Source organism: Podarcis raffonei, chromosome 7, assembly GCF_027172205.1.
Source record: "Podarcis raffonei isolate rPodRaf1 chromosome 7, rPodRaf1.pri, whole genome shotgun sequence".
Taxonomy (NCBI): Eukaryota; Metazoa; Chordata; class Lepidosauria; order Squamata; family Lacertidae; genus Podarcis; species Podarcis raffonei.
In genome coordinates this window covers 3142157-3162182 of record NC_070608.1, presented here as the reverse complement: position 1 = coordinate 3162182, position 20026 = coordinate 3142157, and the positions used below count along the sequence as shown (strand labels likewise).

The following is a 20026-nucleotide window of genomic DNA, read 5'->3' as shown; positions in this document are numbered from 1 at the left end:
TGGATTGTGTCTTAAATCACTGACAGTGCTGGAAATATGCATGTCTTAATTTCATAAGTAGATGGATCTTTACTGCGGTGGTTTTTGTTATGCCCTGTGACGGAAACACGGAAACTTAACTAATAACATAAATAGCAAGTAAAATGTTATATGTGTGCTTTAGACGAGGTTTTAGTTTTATGACTGCAGAGGAAAGCTTGCAAACATGTTGTTTGGAATTGGTGAGTTTCCCTCTGCCCACCCTAATTTATCAGTCACAAATAATTTCGTGTTGCCCAGAGTATACTTTGTGATTGCCCTAATGCTTGTCCAATCCAGGATTATTATTCCACCGAGACCATGAGGACTAGAGAGTTGTGAGAATAAATACTCTGTGCCAACAGAAAAATCCAGATCAAAAGCTGCAAAAGCTGCTGAGAAATGTGTCTTCTCAGTTCAGGAAATACAGTTCAGGAAATACATTTTAACCGATTTTATGTGCAGCCTCTGTCTGTGTTTCCCTTAATAATAATAATAATAATTTTTATTTATACCCCACCCTCCCCAGCCAAGACCGGGCTCAGGGCAGCTAACACCAGGTATATTTGTTATCATTGTCTATCTATTTATTGTTTTCCCCTCTTTTTACCCCCCCCCCCATTCTTCTTTCTTCTTTTCCCTTTTCTGTTTTTGCGTATCATCTTGCTTTGTGGTTTGTGTTATCACGGTGGAAAATCTAATAAAAATTTATTTTAAAAAAATGAAATACAACTTAAAAACAAGATTAAAGCACAACATTAAAATGCAGCCGCATTTCAGTAGAAACTCCAATCAAAAACTTTTTGGGGGATGAAAAAGTCAAACCAGACTGGTCCTACGTGGGCCAGAAAAAAAGCCAGGGAAGTCCCCAAATTTGTTTCTGGTTGTGAGAATGCAAAGGAGCGATGTGGAGATATTCAGAATTAGAAACAAGCCAAGAGCAGAAAGCATCCCAAGGGCCTTTCTTGCTCACTTACCCGGGCTGTGGGCATCTTGTTGGCTTCTACATAGAAGTGAGGGGTCCGCACCTCGTACAGCGCTCCGTAGTCCAACTCCTGCAGGGAAGAGGAGGTCCACTGTCACAGCCAGCACTGAATCACAGAATTGTGGAGTTGGAAAAGGACCAAACACTTTTCTGGTCCAACTCCGCTCTGCTCCCAGCTGGCAGTTGCCTTGGCTCCCCCCCCCTCCCATTAAGAAGTCACCAAAAGCTCCAGAAATTTCCATCAGGGCAGTCAGGCAGAAGGGAGCCTCTTTGCCTTGAAGGCACCCGACAGCCAGGCATGGAGAACTTCTCCCAGGGGTGTCCTACCAGAGAAAACCCCAGTTGCTGCATGGAAAGAAAACTCAGGAAATTTGGCACACTCCCCCTCCTGCCCACCCTGAATATTCCCCGTGTTTTGGGGTGACAGTAGAAGAGAACAAGAGGGGCGCGAAATAAAAAAAATAAGGTTATATATAATGTTCATAAATGTACCAACCAAGCACGTACATATATAAACCACATGTCTGAAACCCCACAGAAAAAGTCCTGAAACCATTTTGTCCCTCCCAAATTGACCTCAAATATTTCTCTGCAAGGTTGAAGGAAAATGGAAAAGCCTCCCCATTGTCTTTTCCTTCACAAATCCTGTCTTAAGGATATGTCTGTGTTTGAATAGGGTGAGCCTCTGACCTGGCTCAGGAACTAAGCATTTATCACTACAAAAGACTGGCCAGGCTCCCCAGGTAATCCAATCAAGTGACCATTAACAGGTAACCTGCCAGACAGGAGATAAACAATGGCAGGAGATAAACAACGCACTCAGATTTCTGCTGTAGACCGCCTTTTCTGTGATGTAGGTATTATGTATCTGGGGAAGGGGTGGTCTTGGGCCACACCCCTTCTGTGATGTAGGTATGATGTGTCTGGGGCTGGTCTTGGACTCCAGGGCGGGCAATTTAAAATGTCTATATAAGGGCGGGCACACCTTGATTCGGGGTCCTTCTCCTCCTACATGTGAAGGGGGCACCCTGTTGAAACAGATCAATAAAGATCAGGCTTACTAGCTGCTTTGCTTCTCAATATTCTCTGGTTGGCCTCTGTTATTTTCTCTGACCGGTGGAGAATCTACAAAGGACTCTACAGGGGCTCTTGTGTCCCCCATAACGGAATAAGGGCAGATTTTTGTTTATCACAAGCAAATCTTCCCCGTGTGGAAATGCGAGATGCGCTTAGACCAGGCAACCATTGAGATCTGCTTATCCCCCAAAGGGCTCCATTAAGGGGATTTCCAGATCTTCTAAAGCACCTTTTGCCCCCAACCAGGCGCCTTTCAGGTGTTTGGGACTACAGCTCCCAAGGGCTGATGGGAGTTGTAGTCCAAAACACCTGAAGGGTGCCCAGTTGGGGGTGACAGCAGCCTTAGAGGTTGCCAGCCAGGGCAGCGCCCCCTCACCGCCGTGCCCATCTTCTCCAGCGTCTCCTCATTGATCGGGTAGCGCAGCTTCATCTTGCGGTACAGCGGGTGCTTCTCGTAGTAGCTGACCAGGTCGAGGAGGCTCTCGAACTCCGCCGAGCTGCCCAGCATGAAAAGACGACCCTCCTGCTGGATCCGGCAGTGCTTTATCTTGCCTTCCGCCCTGCAGTTAGTGGAGCCCAGAAAAAACAGAGGTGTTGGGATGGTTCCACAATCCACAAAACTCAGGATGGGGAGCAGCAGGTTTCAAATGCAGAGGAATGCATGTGAGCATCAAAATACAGGTAAAAGGTAAAGGGACCCCTGACCATTAGGTCCAGTCGTGGCCGACTCTGGGGTTGCGGCGCTCATCTCGCTTTATTGGCCGAGGGAGCCGGCGTACAGCTTCCGGGTCATGTGGCCAGCAGGACTAAGCTGCTTCTGGTGAACTAGAGCAGCGCATGGAAACGCCGTTTACCTTCCCACCAGAGCGGTACCTATTTATCTACTTGCACTTTGACATGCTTTCGAACTGCTAGGTGGGCAGAAGCAGGGACCGAACAAGGGGAGTTCACCCCGTCGCGGGGATTCGAACCGCCGACCTTCTGATCGGCAAGTCCTAGGCTCTGTCCACAGTGCCACCCGCGTCCCTATCAAAATACAGAAAGGGGTTCTAAACAGTAGGAGGAGCTCAGCAGTCGGGCTCCGAAACTCTGCACGGGGTGCGTTTGGAGCAATTTCTGGCAACCGTCTGTCTGAAAAGGGGCAGTGCGGTATCACAGAATCGGATCCCAAGGATCATCTAGTCCAACCCCGCTGTAATGCAGGGATCTCAACAAGATCAGTGACTGGAGTGGGGATGAAAAAGGACTTCCTTTGGGGGGAGGGGATTTCCCCCCACAAACATTAGACACCCCACTTGGTTCTGCAGCATTCTTCGGACACTGCCCCTACATTCCCAGGCTGATCTTCATTCCGCTGCTGATGTTTGTCTGTCTCGAGAGACAATGGAGTGCACCTCCGGGGGTGAAGCCAAACCACTGGAGAATCACAGCGCCTGCTGTGGCTGCAGAGGCCGGCAACTCGTAACTGCTGCTTCCCGCATTGTTTCTGCAGCGTTAGCAGCACGGAAGTGGTCTCCGTGGGGTGCAAGCCTGGACAGTGGGGATGGAGGTGCTGGGCTGCCCCGATGACAAGACCCCCTCTTGATCCAAAGGAAAGCAGAGCAAGATGTTTGGCACCATAATAATAATAATAATAATTTATTATTTATACAGGAGTTGCCAGAAGGAGGCATACAAGACGCCATCCCAAAAATAGATACTGTATTTTTCCCTCTATAAGGCGCACCAGACCACAAGACCAACCTAGTTTTTGGAAGAGGAAAACAAGAAAAAAAATATTCTGAATCTCAGAAGCCAGAACAGCAAGAGGGATCGCTGCGCAGCGAAAGCAGCAATCCCTCTTGCTGTTCTGGCTTCTGTGATAGCTGCGCAGCCTGCATTCACTCCATAAGATGCACACACATTTCCCCTTCCTTTTTAGGAGAGAAAAAGTGAGTCTTATAGAGCAAAAAATACAGTATATGTCAATGAGTGAGTTTCCTCACTGGAAATAAACAGGTCGCTCTTTGCACCTTGTTAACAAAACCTGAGTTTACACGAGGGACAGAAGGGGCTTGTCCACCTGGGAAGCGGGCCCACCTAAGAGAGGGAAACCTCTGACCCTAAACCTCTGCTGCCTTGCGGCTATGCTCATTCGGGAGTAAACCCCGAAGAAAAATTCGTACCCGCTGCCTTGCGGCACACCTTTGGGAGAAGAAAAAGCTGAAGAGTAAACGCAATCTGAATGAAAACATTTCACACAAAACTACAAAGGACTAGGTAAAGGTAAAGGGACCCCTGACCGTTAGGTCCAGTTGCTGATGACTCTGTGGTCGCGGCGCTCATCTCGCTTTATTGGCCAAGAGGGCTGGCGTACAGCTTCCGGGTGATGTGGCCAGCATGACTCAGCCGCTTTTGGCGAACCAGAGCAGTGCACGGAAACGCCGTTTACCTTCCCGCCAAAGCGGTACCTATTTATCTATTTGTACTGGCATGCTTTCAAACTGCTAGGTTGGCAGGAGCAGGGACCAAACAATGGGAGCTCACCCCGTCGCAGGGATTCGAACCACCAACCTTCTTATCGGCAAGTCCTCTGTGGTTTAGACCACAGCGCCACCCGCATCCCTCCACAAAGGACTAACCCGCTTGTTAAACAAACTCAGAGGCTGTTAAAAATAAACGAAGGGTCAACATCGGAAATGTTTACTGGGACGATTTGACTAATTAAGGAACGCAGTACAATATTAGATCATCCCTCCCTGAACTTCAGAGCATGGGAAGTCACCCAAACGATATGTCATTTGGCATTGAGTATTCGGCTTTTTTGATTGTATGATCATTTGGAATGTTTTATAATGTGGTTTTATTGGATTGTTAAAATGGAAAATTTAATAAATATCATTTAAAAAAAAAGAGTAGACGCAATCTTCAAAGCCAGGAGGTAATCACACTTATTTTGCAGTACAGTATCCCTTTCCCTGACACTTTTTAGCCTCAGTAGCTCCCAGACCCAAAACGTAACACCATGTACACGTTGAGACACACATGCGCGCACTTTCTCCTGCGGGTTTCTGGGCGTGCGTCCCCCCCCCCGCTGCATCCGGGGGATGGAGGAGAGGCTCACCGGAAGGAGATGGCGTAGGAGTTGGGCTCGCCGCGCTTGCGCACCAGGAAGGCTCCATCTCGCGGGACTCTCATCAGCATGTGTTCTGCCTGCAGGCGGGTGAGGTTGGCGTGGTACCACCTGGCAGGGACAGAAGACTGTTAGTATATTTCCGTTCCACCTTAAAAGGGAGCAGGCTTTGTATTCAGAAGAGGGACCAAGCAGGTAATTTTCTGGTACACCAAACACAGAAAATTGCTGATGTATTAACCAGGTTGAATTTGGTTGATGCAAACCCAGCAGACACACCGATGGTGACAGGTTACCAGGTAGATAGTACTGCTGAAGCGTTTTCTGACACAACGCTGTACAGATGCATTCTAGGCAAGTTGAATTTCATTGCTAGATGTTCAAGACCTGACATTGCTGTAAGCACTAACCTGCTTAGCAGACATGCTAACAATCCTACTGTTCAGGATTGGAAAGCTCTGAAGCGCATAGCCCGGTATTTGAAAGGGACTATGCACTACAGGCTGAGGTTCACCAGTCAGAAGACTGGAGGTCTTGAAATCTTTGCAGATGCAAGTTTTGGAAGTGACACCACGGATGGTACAAGCACTTCTGGAGTATGCTACATGTACAACCACTGCCTGTTTGACTGGTTGTGCAAAAAGTAGATGACAGTTAGCCTAAGTTCCTGTGAAGCAGAACTCAATGCTCTGTCATTTTCACTCATGGATTGTGAATGGTTGATGCAACTGTTTAAGGACATCGGGGTTTCTGTGAAATGTCCTATACAAGTGTATCAAGACAATAGATCTTGTTTGGCTTTGCTGAACTCGGAGAGTTGCAAGCAAAGAACCAAGTACTTGCAGATTAAGCTACATCGTGCCAGAGAGTGTATTCAGAAAGGACTCATTCAGGTGTCCTACATGCCAGGAAATGAAATTCCTGCTGATCTGTTGTCTAAGGTTGTTAACAGAGAACAACTTAAGGTTTACGTACAAAGGTTGCAATTGGGTTGAACCACAGGTACTACAGGTTACACGGAAAGGGGGAGGATGTTAGTATATTTCCGTTCCACCTTAAAAGGGAGCAGGCTTTGTGAGTCACAGAGTCTGCGTATTTCCTGTTCACAGGATGTTTATGTTTTCAGTTGCTTTCGTTTCCTTCCTTGTTGCCTAAACATACCGATGCAGGCGGTCATGGTTTCTTTGTTCTGACCAATGCTGAATAAACTGTAAATATGCTCTCCTGCTGTGCATCTTTCGCTGTGTGAATTCTGCTGATAGAGTGTGCACCAGCCTAAGAATGTGGCAATCTAATTTCTTGTGGCTTCGTGTCGCTGATTGCTGATATTGCCTGTCTACGGGAGATCGATGGATCGTCCGGCAGCCGGCTTGGGGGCTATGATGGACTTTGTCTCCCTGGCAGTATCCCAACAAAGACTCCATCAGTACAGCCTCCTCCAGGTGTGCACCTGATCGTTTGCTCTGGAAGCCAGGTGAAGCAAGGGGGCTGCGAGGCAGTCCTGAGCTGGTTCCCCCCCTTTGCTCCCCTTTCGGAACACCCCCAAATTAAAAGGAGAGGGAACCCAAGTACAGATTTTCACTCATTTTTAATTTCCATATCGCTTTATCTTTTTCAGAAAATATTTTTTTTTGGGGGGGGGTCTGTAAGCCGAGATGCATGGAGTCTGGGTATCACTAGACCAGGGGTCAGCAACCTTTTTCAGCAGGGGGCCGGTCCACTGTCCCTCAGACCTTGTGGGGGGCCGGACTATATTATTTGGAGGGGAAATGAACGAATTCCTATGCCCCACAAATAACCCAGAGATGCATTTTAAATATAAGCACACATTCTACTCAGGTAAAAACACGCAGATTCCCGGACTGTCCATGGGCTGGATTGAGAAGGCGATTGGGCCAGATCTGGCCCCCGGGTTTGCCTACCCATGCCTTAGTTCAGGGGTCAGCAAACTTTTTCAGCAGGGGGACGGTCTGCCGTCCCTCAGACCATGTGGGGGCCCAGACTAGTATTTGGGGGGGGGGGGAATGAACAAATTCCTATGCCCCACAAAAAACCCAGAGATGCATTTTAAATAAAAGCACACATTCTACTCATGTAAAAACACGCTAATTCCCGGAACGTCCGTGGGCCAGATTTAGAAGCCGATTGGGCCAGATCCAGCCCCGGGCCTTAGTTTGCCTACCCATGCACTACACAGTGGTGCAAGCAATGCTCTCTGCACATGCTCAGAGGCACACAGGACTTATACCAACCGTTGGCCCATCTAGCTCAGTTCTGCCCACACTGGTTGGCAACAGCCCTCTAAAATTTCAGGCAGATGCCAGCAGGGACTGAACTTGCAGCCTTCTGCTCCCTGGCCCTGTGTCCACCTAAAAACCTTCACCCAACGCCCACAGCAAATTCTGCCCAAGCCGGGTTGTTGACCCGTGTCTCCGGGGTTAGAGGAGAGGAAGAGGGAAGAAGGGACGAGGTTTCTCACTCCTTGCTCTCGTGGGCGTTGGGCTGGGGCACAGGGTCCGTCAGGCGCATCTCGAACTCGTTGCAGCGCAGGGGCACCTCGCGGTAGTGGCAGATGAGGCTGTAGAGGCTGTCAAAGACCAGGTTGTCCGTCAGGTAGAACTTTGTGGCGCCGGCTTCCTGCCGGGAGTGAATGCGGCAGTGCTGAACGCGGCCGGAACGCCTGCGGAAGGAAGGGTGAGAAGTTAAACTACGGAACTCTCTGCCACAGGATTCTTCATATGTGGTGGGACTGTCCATTAGTTAACGAATTCTGGAAACAGACTGGTATAGAAGTATCGGGAATTGTGGGTAGGAAGGTGGAAATACCTAAATTAATGGTTCTTATTAGCCTGAGTAGCACCGAGTTAGAAACAAAAGAGGGATGTAAATGGGTAAAATTGATGGTAATTGCAGCCAGACAGGTTATAAGCGAGTAATTGGAAAAATGCAGAAGAGCTAGGGGTGAACCAATGGAGGGAAAAACAAAGGCAGCCCTCTTTAGGGAAGCTTTTAATATTTGATGTTTTAGCATGTTTTTAATATTCTGCTGGGAGCCACCCAGAGTGGCTGGGGAAAACCATCCAGATTTTTTTGGGGGGGTATAAATTAAAAATTATTATTATTATTATTATTATTATTATTAGCCTTTCGTTTGGGCCATTCCTTTTCTTTTCTTTCTTTTTACAATAATTTAAACTTTATTCAGCCAAATATACAAGTTTTGCTTCCAATCTGCATCTGTTCCAACATGTTGCACAATCCAGAAAAGAGTTCTCTGCTTTTGCAGGGATGTGTTTTGTTTTTGCAGTTAAAAAGTCACTGTCACATTTCAGAGGAGAAGGGAAGAAATTAAGGGTGGCTTCTTTAAAAAAAAAAAAAAATTGGGGGAGAGAGAAGTGGAAATAAAAAGACCAGAACAGACCATTCCTTTTCAAGGTGTCTGGCCAGATTAAGCATCCTCACACCCTGACAGGGGCTGGGGTTGAGCTCCTCCTCGCGACACGACCTACCAGAAGGAGAGGGTGTAGTCGCCCACAAAGGTCTCGCTCTCCCGCACCAGGAAAGTGCCGTCTTTGCCGCCCGTCTCGGTGCAATACTCGTGGAGCAGCTTCTCTGCGATCTGCCGCCCGTCGCGGCCCCCGCCCAGCTTGCCGTGGAACCATTTCTCGCTGAAGTGGAGTTCATTGTTGTTAAACTCCTAAAAAGTCCAAAGGCAGCAGGAGAGGGGAAAGAAAAGTCGAGGGGAGGTGGTGGGAGGGAGGGAAGAAAGAAAGATGGGGTTCAGTGGCAAAGGGGTGGGAGAATGGGAAGCAAGAAGAAGCCACAGCAGGTTTAATATCCTCATGTCCTTTTCAGACTTTGCTGAAGCATCTTCAGGGGGGAAAAGGCACGCATATCAACAAACATTGGGGGTGGAGGCAGGAGAATTTGTGTCACCTGTATGAAACAGGAGCTGACTGTGACGGTCAGGATAAAAAACTAAGAAGAGCCCTATAGTATAATAAATAATAATAATAATAATAATAATAATAATAATAATAATAATAATAATAATTTATTATTTCTACCCCACCCATCTGGCTGGGCTTCCCCAGCCACTCTGGGCAGCTTCAACCACAATATTAAAATACAGTAATGCATCAAACATTAAAAGCTTCCCTAAAGAGGGCTGCCTTCATCTAAAAGTCTGATAGTTGTTGTTCTCGTTGGTGGGAGGGCGTGCCACAGGGTGGGTGCCACCACCGAGAAGGCCCTCTGCCTGGTTCCCTGTAGTTTCACTTCTCGCAGTGAGGGAACTGCCAGAAGGCTCTCGGAGCTGGACCTCAGTGTCTGGGCAGAACAATGGAGGTGGAGGTGCTTATTATTATTATTATTATTATTATTATTATTATTACCATGCCCATCTGGCTGGGTTGCCCCAAGCTCAGGCTCACTAGAACTCACGGGCAACGAAGATGAACGTTGGGAGGTTCAGGACACAAAGAAATGCATAAACTGTGGAACTCCCTGCCACAGTTAAAATGGGAGCGCCCCTCTGCCTTCTTCCCAGCCAAGCGCCTCTGCAGCACTCCAGAAACGCACCTCTTTCTGCTCCGTCTCCTCCTCGTCCTCGTTGGACTGGTAGCGGGAGGTCTCCTCGGAGTAATAGATCTTGTTGCTGGTCAGAACAAAGTAGTGCGGGCTCCACGTCTGCCGAAAGGGAGGGGGAAAGAGGGTCAGAGCAACGGAGGGGGGTGGGACAAAAGGCAGGGGACCCCCTGAGCCGCAGGAGAAAGCAAGAGCCTCACGTGGTCAATGGGGTCTTCGAGATAAAGGATGCCGTTCTTGATGGAGTTGCTGATGTCGTTCTCAGAGTAGCTGGCCAAGGAGACTTCCTCGTAGAGGTTCCCTTCGACCAGCTTCTTGTGCTGGAAGAAAAGGACAGAATCACAGAACTGTAGGGACCCCAAGGATCATCTAGTCCAACCCCTTGCAATGCAGGAATCTTTTGCCCAAGGTGCTTGAACCCACAACCCGGAGATTAAGAATCTCATGTTCTACCAGCTGAATTATAACTAGACTGGCCTTCAGCAACCTGGTGCCTTCCAGATGATTTAGGGTTCCAGATGTTGGCTGGGGCTGAACGCCGCTCTAGTCCGAAACATATGGAGGGCACCAGGTTGGCAAATGCTGGCCTGGATATTCAAAAGGATGCCAGAGGCTCTACCTCTCTTTTAAATCAGAACCAGTGAAGGCGGTGAAGGTCCTGCATGAGTGTCTGGAAGAGGTTGGAGGATGGATGGCAGCTAATGGATTGAGGTTGAATCCTGACAAGACAGAAGTACTGTTTTTGGGGGACAGGGGGCAGGCAGGTGTGGGGGACTCCCTGGTCCTGAATGGGGCAACTGTGCCCCTGAAGGACCAGGTGCGCAGGATGAGACCCTCCCTGCCCGCGGACTGTCTCACCAGAGTGGTGCATGCTCTAGTTATCTCCCGCTTGGACTACTGCAATGCACTCTATGTGGGGCTACCTTTGAAGGTGACCCGGAAACTACAACTAATCCAGAATGCGGCAGCTAGACTGGTGATTGGGAGCGGCCGCCGGGACCACATAACACCGGTCCTGAGAGATCTGCATTGGCTCCCAGTACGTTTCCAAGCACAATTCAAAGTGTTGGTGCTGACCTTTAAAGCCCTATATGGCCTCGGCCCTGTATACCTGAAGGAGTGTCTCCACCTCCATCGTTCAGCCCGGACACAGAGGTCCAGCGCTGAGGGCCTTCTGGCGGTTCCCTCATTGCAAGAAGTGAGGTTACAGGGAACTAGACAGAGGGCCTTCTCGGTAGTGGGTGTTTTTACATGAGTAAAATGTGTCCTTTTATTCAAAATGCATCTCTGGGTTATTTGTGGGGCATAGGAATGCGTTCATTTTTATTCTTCAAAATATAGTCTGGCTCCCCAGTGAGGGACAGTGGACCGGCCCCCCGCTGAAAAAGTTTGCTGACCCCTGAACTAAGAGTTCAGCTCAGAATAAAGGGCAGGTAAGAGTCCTGCTACCTTGATGAGGATCTTCTTCTTGAGCTGGGCAGGTGAGGGCAGCTGGTCTGCGTTGATGTCCACCGGTTTGGTAAGCAGCATGTCCCCAAAGACCTTCTTGAAGTGTGCGGCCATGTTCCTCTGCTGCACAATGCTGCAATGGTCCTCGATGGAGAGGATGACGGGGAACCTAGGTGAAAGGTAGGCGGACTCACCCAGGTGCACCTCGAGACACCTGCAGCGTGCCATCATTGGCACAGCCCTGTCCCCGTACCTCGTGCTACACAGAGAGCGAGAGGACAGTCCCCTGCCCCAATCCGGCAGCCTGAGGTAACATCAGGAGGTTTCACATGTTCACACACCATGCAATTGCTCCGATGGCACAGCGCAAGAGGAAAACACCTGGGTTTCTGAGACACCTGTATTCTTGAGTTTCCACACTCCCACACAAGCAACACAGCACAGGAAGCTTCTCTCGGGATACGCCTTTAGATCAGTGAAAAATACCCTCCCGGGTTTCATCACTGATTCCAGTTTTCCTGGAGATCCTGGGAAATAGCTTTGCACAAGCAAATTTTCCCAGAGTCATGGGTAAGGGTAAAGGTAAAGGGACCCCTCACCATTAGGTCCAGTCGTGGCCGACTCTGGGGTTGCGGCGCTCATCTCGCTCTATGGGCCGAGGGAGCCGGCGTACAGCTTCCTGGTCAAGTGGCCAGCATGACTAAGCCGCTTATGGCGAACCAGAGCAGCGCACGGAAACGCCGTTTACCTTCCCGCTGGAGCGGTACCTATTTATCTACTTGCACCTCGACGTGCTTTCGAACTGCTAGGTGGGCAGGAGCAGGGACTGAGCAACGGGAGCTCACCCCATCACAGCGATTCGAACCGCCGACCTTCTGATCGGTAAGCCCTAGGCTCTGTGGTTTAACCCACAGCGCCACCCACGTCCCTCTTAGAGTCATGGGTAGCAGGCACCAAACACGCCCCTCTCTTAGGAAAGAGAAGGCAGAGGAAAGGGCTGAGAGGAGGGGGAGAATCACTTACTCAGAGGTGACGAAAGCGTGTTCCTTGATGGTGTGCAGAACGTCCAAGAATTTGATTTTGGAGGTGAGTGTATGGCCGTGGTAGATGATTGGCAGGTCGTCTGGACCGTCCCAACAGTCCACTGCAGGTGGAGAAGATTTGGTACTGAATTAGTGATTAGATTAATTGCCCTTTTCATTAAGATGGAATTTCTTTTTCATCAAGCAGGAAGGTTTTATATATATTTGTCTTTAACACCAGTGCTTATTAAAAACTGCAAGTGCCCAGAGTCATCTGAAAAGAAGCTTCCCCTTTCCATGCTTCTTGCTGCAGAATTTTTATGAATACCTGCCTTCTTCAACCTGGTTCCTGCCAGAGGTTTTGGACTACAACTCTCATCAGTGTAGTCCAAAATTTCTGGTGGGCACCGGGTTGGAGAAGGCTGGTTCATACTCAGATGCGGAACTTTATCAGTTAATTATTTGATTGACTTCCCAGTTCACGCAACTCATTGGCCAGGATTTCTTCAACCAGGTAACAACCATAATAATGATGTATAGATTGCCCGGCCCTTTGCTACAGGCACATACTCACACAAATGTGCACACACACACACACACACACACACACAATGAAGGCATCTGTTTGTCTTTCTCGTTTTGGGGGATTGCAAAGAGCAGAAAGGCACATCTGAATCCTGCTGGAATCTCTGCCCTTTAATATCAGATATGAGAGAGTGAGCTGAGGTTAGCCAGTGCTTACAGAAAAGAACTCTGTGCATGCTCGGGAGAACTCTCACTTAACAGCCTAACTTCCTAGGCTGTAGCAGGTTTCAGTTTAATCCCGGTCTGCTTGCTTCTGAGTTATGAGATGGAAAGATAACATGGCACAGAAAGCCACAGGCCAGGACTGGTTTGCAAAATCCCTCTTTGCCCACTGCCTGGAAAAGCAAGTGCTATGAGCCACTGGCTGAGATGTGCAAATAGTCTTGTTTTAATTGACTCTATGAAAGGCGCTCTGGGAGCCCATTTGGCTGAAACTGTTAGGATATAGTTCTGTTCCACCTTAAAAGGATCAGGCATGACTGTTGTGTGTCACATGCCTGTTTACTTCCAGCACAGTCTGCTGGGAACTTCCGTTTTGTATACTGCTTTTGCTTTCTTGCTGTTTTGCTGGACACGAAGGGAAGCAGACATGTTTTCCATTGTTTCTGCTGCTGAATAAAATGCTGTAAATAACGCTTACACATGGCTCTGTCCGCCACTTCCGTTGTGGAGATTTATTCACTCTGCTAATTCACATGCTCGGTAGCTTCACAAGGCAATTGAGGCTCGAGTTGCTGATTGATTGATGCTGTTCCGTGACCTGGAGATTGCCCGGCTGCCGGCCGGTGGCTGGAGCCAGCTGGGGGCCTGCCTGATGCCCCCGTCTCCCTGGCAGCATCCCAACAGAACCAAATGCTCCAAATAAATAACAAATTAAGAGCCTGCAGGATCAGGCACCTTGTGGGGGGCTGGACTATTTTGGGGGGGGGGGCAGAAATGAATGAATTCCTATGCCCCACAAATAACCCAGAGATGATTCTCATCAGTGTAGTCCAAAATTTCTGGTGGGCACCGGGTTGGAGAAGGCTGGTTCATACTCAGATGCGGAACTTTATCAATTAATTATTTGATTGACTTCCCAATTCACGCAACTCATTGGCCAGGATTTCTTCAACCAGGTAACAACCATAATAATGATGTATAGATTGCCCGGCCCTTTGCTACAGGCACATACTCACACAAATGTGCGCACACACACACACACACACACACACACACACACACACAATGAAGGCATCTGTTTGTCTTTCTCGTTTTGGGGAATTGCAAAAAGCAGAAAGGCACATCTGAATCCTGCTGGAATCTCTGCCCTTTAATATCAGATATGAGAGAGTGAGCTGAGGTTAGCCAGTGCTTACAGAAAAGAACTCTGTGCATGCTCGGGAGAACTCTCACTTAACAGCCTAACTTCCTAGGCTGTAGCAGGTTTCAGTTTAATCCCGGTCTGCTTGCTTCTGAGTTATGAGATGGAAAGATAACATGGCACAGAAAGCCACAGGCCAGGACTGGTTTGCAAAATCCCTCTTTGCCCATTGCCTGGAAAACCAAGTGCTATGAGCCACTGGCTGAGATGTGCAAATAGTCTTGTTTTAATTGACTCTATGAAAGGCGCTCTGGGAGCCCATTTGGCCAAACGTGGGGTACAAATGCGCCAAATAAATAACAAATTAAGAACCTAAGAAGAGCCTGCAGGATCAGCCCACCGCCTTGTCGAGTCCAGCATCCTGTTCTTGCAATGGCCAACCAAGTGCCCGCAATTGGAAACCCACAATCAGGATTTGAACCCAAGAGCAACTGTCCCAGCTTGTGGTTTCCAGCAGCTGGCACCCGGAAGCCAAACTGGGCCAAGATCCCCAAAAGTCAGACTCACATTCTATGCAGCGGCACCCCATCCGGAGGCAGCGGGAGTAGGCTTCCAGAGAAGATTCGCTGGAGAACTGGTCCCCCGTGAGATACCTGTAAGAGGCAGAGACACCTAAGTAATAGATGCTATCCTGTGGGTTAAGCGGTAAAAATATTTTTAGGTGTTCACGGTACCAAAGTAGTAGGTGAATAACAACGGACAGTGTTCCCGGATAATCTGACTGTTTCACCCATAGACTTATTATACTTCTGCGGACTTTCAAAGATTGACAGACGTGTATTCAATTGATTTCAAATATATTAGAGAATTTACAAGTGCACACATCTTGTTTTTGTTACTAAATCATGCATATTATGCAATAAGAATTACAGTGCTATCTAGTATACTGGTCTCCGTATTGCTTGTATTGTGTTAAGTTTGCAACACAGGGGGTTGTTGTTCTGTATTGGTTCCCTGTAACCTCACTTCTCGCAGCGAGGGAACTGCCAGAAGGCCCTCAGAGCTGCACCTCAGCGTCCGGGCAGAACGATGGGGTTGGAGACACTCCTTCGGGTATACTGGGCCAAGGCCATTTAGGGCTTTAAAGGTCAGCACCAACACTTTGAATTGTGCTTGGAAACGTACTGGGAGCCAGTGTAGGTCTTTCAAGACTGGTGTTATATGGTCCTGGCAGCTGCTCCCAGTCACCAGTCTAGCTGCCGCATTCTGGATTAGTTGCAGTTTCCGGGTCACCTTCAAAGGTAGCCCCACATAGAGTGCATTGCAGTAGTCCAAGCGGGAGATAACCAGAGCATGCACCACTCTGGCAAGACAGTCTATGGGCAGGGAGGGTCTCAGCTGGTGGACCAGATGGAGCTGGTAGACAGCTGCCCTGGACTCAGAATTAACCTGCGCCTCCATGGACAGCTGTGAGTCCAAGGATAAGAGAGGAGATTCTGGCTAGACATCCGGATAAGAGATGTGCACCAGTGGAATGGACTCCCTCAGAATGTGGACTCTCTTTCACCGGAGGTTTTTAAACAGAGGTTGGATGGCCATCTATCAGGGATGTTTTTAAAGCTGTGATTCTTGCATTGCAGGGGGCTGGATTAGATTCCCCTTGGGGATCCCTTGCAGCTCTCCAATTCTGTGATTCTATGGTTCCCTCATAAAACACAGGGGCCCTGCCAGCTGTGCCATTGTGGCTGGGCTGGGGTTCAAAAGTTCTGGTGCCTGATCCAGCAGCCTTGCTTTAGCACAACTGAGGCTGCCCCCTGAGCAAAGGACCCCGTTGCCCAGAGATGCTCTTACGTGTTATGGGAGGACGAGATCCAGTACTGAGTCAAAGGGTAGTTCATTTCTTCCGGCACCACTCGGTCGAACCTGGAATCCATGACCATGTTTTCTTTGGAGAAGAGGAACGTCAGGAACTGCAGGGAGCCGAGGGGAGAGAGGAACCAGTTAGAGGTCAGCTGGGGAATGGGATAAAGACTCTCAGAATTAGGTGAGAACCGCAGATGTGATCTGGCTGGAGTCAGGTGAAGGGTCCTCATTTACACGAGTCCTTCTTTCCACTATTAATTAATTAATTGTTGCTCCCAGTTAATACTACTACTACTACTACTACTAATAATAATAATAATAAAGCGATAAAACATCAGATATTAAAAACTTCCCTAAACAGGGTTGTGAAATAAAAAAAAAGGTCTTATATATATAATAAATGTTCATAAATGTACCAAGCAAACACGTACATAAATATATAAACCACATGTCTGAAGCAGCACAGGAAAACAGCCCTGGAACCATTTTGGCTCCCAAATTGACCAAATGCTTTCTCTGCAATTGGAAAAGCCTCCCCATTGTCTTTTCATTCGCAAATCCTGTCTTAAGGGTATGTCTGTGTTTGAATAGGGTGAGCCTGTGACCTGGCTCAGGAACTAAGTATTTGTCATTACAAAAGACTGGCCAGGCTCCCCAGGTAATCCAATCAAGTAAGCATTAACAGGTAACTTGCCAGACAGGAAGTAAACAACACACTCAGATTTCTGGTGTAGGTATGATGTTTCTGGGGGTGGTCTTGGACTCCAGGGCGGGCAATTTAAAATGTCTATATAAGTGCAGGCACACCTTTGTTCTGGGTCCTCCTCCTTTCCTGCATGTGAGGGGAGCACCCTGTTGTAACAGTTTCAATAAAGATCAGGCTTACTAGCTGCTTTGCTTCTCAATATTCTCTGGTTGGCCTCTGTTATTTTCTCCTACCAATGGAGAACCGACAAAGGACTCTATAAGGGCTCTTGTGTTCCCCATAAGGCAATAAGGGCAGATCTTCATTTATTGCAGCTGCCTTCAGATGTCTTCTAAATGCCAGATAGTTGTTTATTTCCTTGACATCTGCTGGGAGGGCGTTCCACAGGGCGGGCGCCACCACTGAGAAGGCCCTCTGCCTAGATTCCTGTAACCTCATTTCTCGCAGGGAGGAAACCACCAGAAGACCCTCGGCGCTGGACCTCAGTGTCCGGGCTGAACAATAGGGGTGGAGACGCTCCTTCAGGTATACTGGACCGAGGCCATTTAGGGCTTTCAAGGTCAGCACCAACACTTTGAATTGTGCTCGGAAACATCCTGGGAGCCAATGTAGGTCTTTCAGAACCAGGGTCATATGTCTGGTGAACACATGAGTGAAATTTCAATTAGGCTGTTAAATTCCAGGAGTTGGCTCCTTCTGCTCAAAAGGGAATGTTTGCCAAGTCTCCCTGCAGCCCCCTATGCCATCTCCCCCATAGTCCCACAACCCTTTGTTGTTGTTGTTGTTGTTGTTTAGTCGTTTAGTCGTGTCCGACTCTTCGTGACCCCATGGACCAGAGCACGCCAGGCACCTCTGTCCTCCACTACCTCCCGCAGTTTGGTCAAACTCATGCTGGTAACCTCGAAAACACTATCCAACCATCTCGTCCTCTGTCGCCCCCTTCTCCTTGTGCCCTCCATCTTTCCCAGCATCAGTGTCTTCTCCAGGGAGTCTTCTCTTCTCATGAGGTGGCCAAAGTACTGGAGCCTCAGCTTCACGATCTGTCCTTCCAGTGAGCACTCAGGGCTGATTTCCTTAAGAATGGATGCGTTTGATCTTCTTGCAGTCCATGGGACTCTCAAGAGTCTTCTCCAGCACCATAATTCAAAAGCATCAATTCTTCGGCGATCAGCCTTCTTTATGGTCCAGCTCTCACTTCCATACATCACTACTGGGAAAACCATGGCTTTAACTATACGGACCTTTCATGGATCCCCTTCATGGATCACTGCCTTGCCGTGGCGAAGGGGCTTGAAGAACTCAGAGAAGCTATGAACTACGCCGAGCAGGGCACACAAGATGAACAGGTCATAGTGGAGAGTTTTGACCAAACGTGATCCACCTGGAGGAGGAACCGGCAAGCCACTCCAGTATCCTTGCCAAGAAAACTCCATGGACAAAGGTCCACAACCCTTTACGGGGGCACAAAGGGCTGCAAGGAGAAGAGCAGGTCGGTTAAAGTTGTTGCTCCTTCCATGGGGTTCTCCTGTCAGCACATCTCAGCTCATGGAAGCTCGAGATCCAAGCTGCAATGCCTTGGAGTTAATTGGAAGACACTGAAGTGCGCTTTCTGTGGTTGCGTCTACAGAATGGAAGCTGGCAGGGCGTGCTCTATGGTGAGCTGACGTCTGGTGCCCCACAGGGTGAGGAGGGTGCCTGGGGGCCCCGTGCAACCCACCTCGTCCAGCTGGAAGAAGGGCTCCGCCATGTCGCTGAAGGGATCCCGGAGGTAGTTGCACATGAACTCCCGGACTTTGGCAATGTCACTTGCCCACGGCTCCTGGAGGGAAAGGCAAGGAGGGGAGCGTTGTAAGTAAGTAAGTAAGTCCGTAAAAAATTAACAAATGTTCAGTAATGATTTTTGCATGAAAGAGAAAACGAACTTGTAAAACCTGGATCTGAAGATTGAAAAATATACTAGTTTATAGAAGATAGAATGGTTGGCTGTTATCTGGCTGCAGGAGAGAGAGCTGGAAAAGATAGCCTTTTATCTTTATTTAATCCCTTTTTCTCTTCTCTCTCTTTCTCTTTCTGGCCCCCCCTCTCTCATTAGTTATTTCTTATTCTCCTTTCTGCCCTTGCTCTTTCTTATATTAAGTAGCTGCTTAATTTCAGTATATTATTAAAAAAGATACTTTGCAATGGGTGCTCTAATGGTTATGGGGTTGCTCGTGCGTAAGTTGCCGCCACTCCTGGCTAGGTGGCCTGGTTAAACCTTTCCTGGCTGGACAGCCCCTCACTTCGTGGCTGCCCATCCGACAGTGGGCGTTTCTTCAACCTTTTCCAACATAAAAGTTGTTTGACGCCCAGTCTCCTCCTAGCCTCCCTGCGCGGAAGCCTTCTGCGCAGGGTGGGCGTGGGTAGCGGAGGACCTGTGCTCTCTCCGCTGGTGTCCAGTGAAGAGTCTCTGAGCCTGCTCTCCGCTTCCCCCATTGGCCCCCCTCCATCCCTGGATTTCTTCCCCAACAGGAGACCTGCCTCTCTCCCTACTTGGCCCCTCTCCAGCATCGTCGTGGAGCCTCCCCTCCTCCTCTCGTTCCGATGGCAGTTCCCTGACAGGTATGTACTGTATTTCTGTACGTCTTTGAATATATGTCAATAAAAAACCATAAAAAATAATAATTAAAAAGGTAAGTATGAACGACATCAGAGCTCATCACAAACAGACTCTGGGTGAAATCTTTCCAGGCTGAAAACGAATCCTGTGATTGCTTTAACTGGAGAAATCCAACCTTCATTGCAAAGCAACAGAGAGGACCCAAAGCAACAGAGAGGGTGGGGTATAAATAATAATAATAATAATAATAATTATAATTATAATTATAAGTATAATTATAATTATTCCAGCCAGCATTGCCATGATGTTAGCTGCTTTCACAGTGCAAGAGCACCAAGCAGTTGGCTGATTTACGGCCGGCTCCGAAAAGGTCTCCAATGTCGTACCTGCCGGCTGTCAGTTACCAAGGAAAACTGGTTAATGCGTTACTTTCATGGGACAAGTGGATCTTTCTCTGTCGTGCTACTCTGAGCAGGAGAGGCTCTCCCAAGCCCAACCTTCCACCGCAGAATTAACTAAGCGCTCCTCTCTTTGCAAATACCTTCTGGTCGTATTGCAGGAACTTCTGGAAGTCGTACAGCGTGATCTGGCAGAGTTCTGGCCGGTCTACGTTGCTAGGGAGAGAGTCGAAGAGAGAAAGAGAGTGGCCACAAAAATCCACCTGGCGATGCCCTATGAACCCAGCCACAAAAAAACCCATGCACAGGACATTTTGTGACGTCT

General features: G+C 48.5%; 1 protein-coding gene across 1 annotated transcript in view; it reads right to left on the bottom strand.

The window, feature by feature from the left end:
* LOC128416997 (1-phosphatidylinositol 4,5-bisphosphate phosphodiesterase gamma-1-like) overlaps positions 1 to 20026 on the bottom strand; it is an 85694-nt gene that overhangs the window by 18477 nt on the left and 47191 nt on the right. The window contains exons 7-19 of the mRNA XM_053395130.1: positions 19845 to 19917; positions 18425 to 18526; positions 15990 to 16108; positions 14706 to 14791; positions 12252 to 12372; positions 11229 to 11397; positions 9980 to 10099; positions 9774 to 9881; positions 8702 to 8889; positions 7672 to 7872; positions 5184 to 5303; positions 2457 to 2640; positions 996 to 1073 (exon numbers count right to left, since the gene is read on the bottom strand). Coding sequence (XP_053251105.1) covers positions 996 to 1073; positions 2457 to 2640; positions 5184 to 5303; positions 7672 to 7872; positions 8702 to 8889; positions 9774 to 9881; positions 9980 to 10099; positions 11229 to 11397; positions 12252 to 12372; positions 14706 to 14791; positions 15990 to 16108; positions 18425 to 18526; positions 19845 to 19917 — 1669 coding nt within the window. The remainder of the gene's footprint in view (positions 1 to 995; positions 1074 to 2456; positions 2641 to 5183; positions 5304 to 7671; positions 7873 to 8701; positions 8890 to 9773; positions 9882 to 9979; positions 10100 to 11228; positions 11398 to 12251; positions 12373 to 14705; positions 14792 to 15989; positions 16109 to 18424; positions 18527 to 19844; positions 19918 to 20026) is intronic.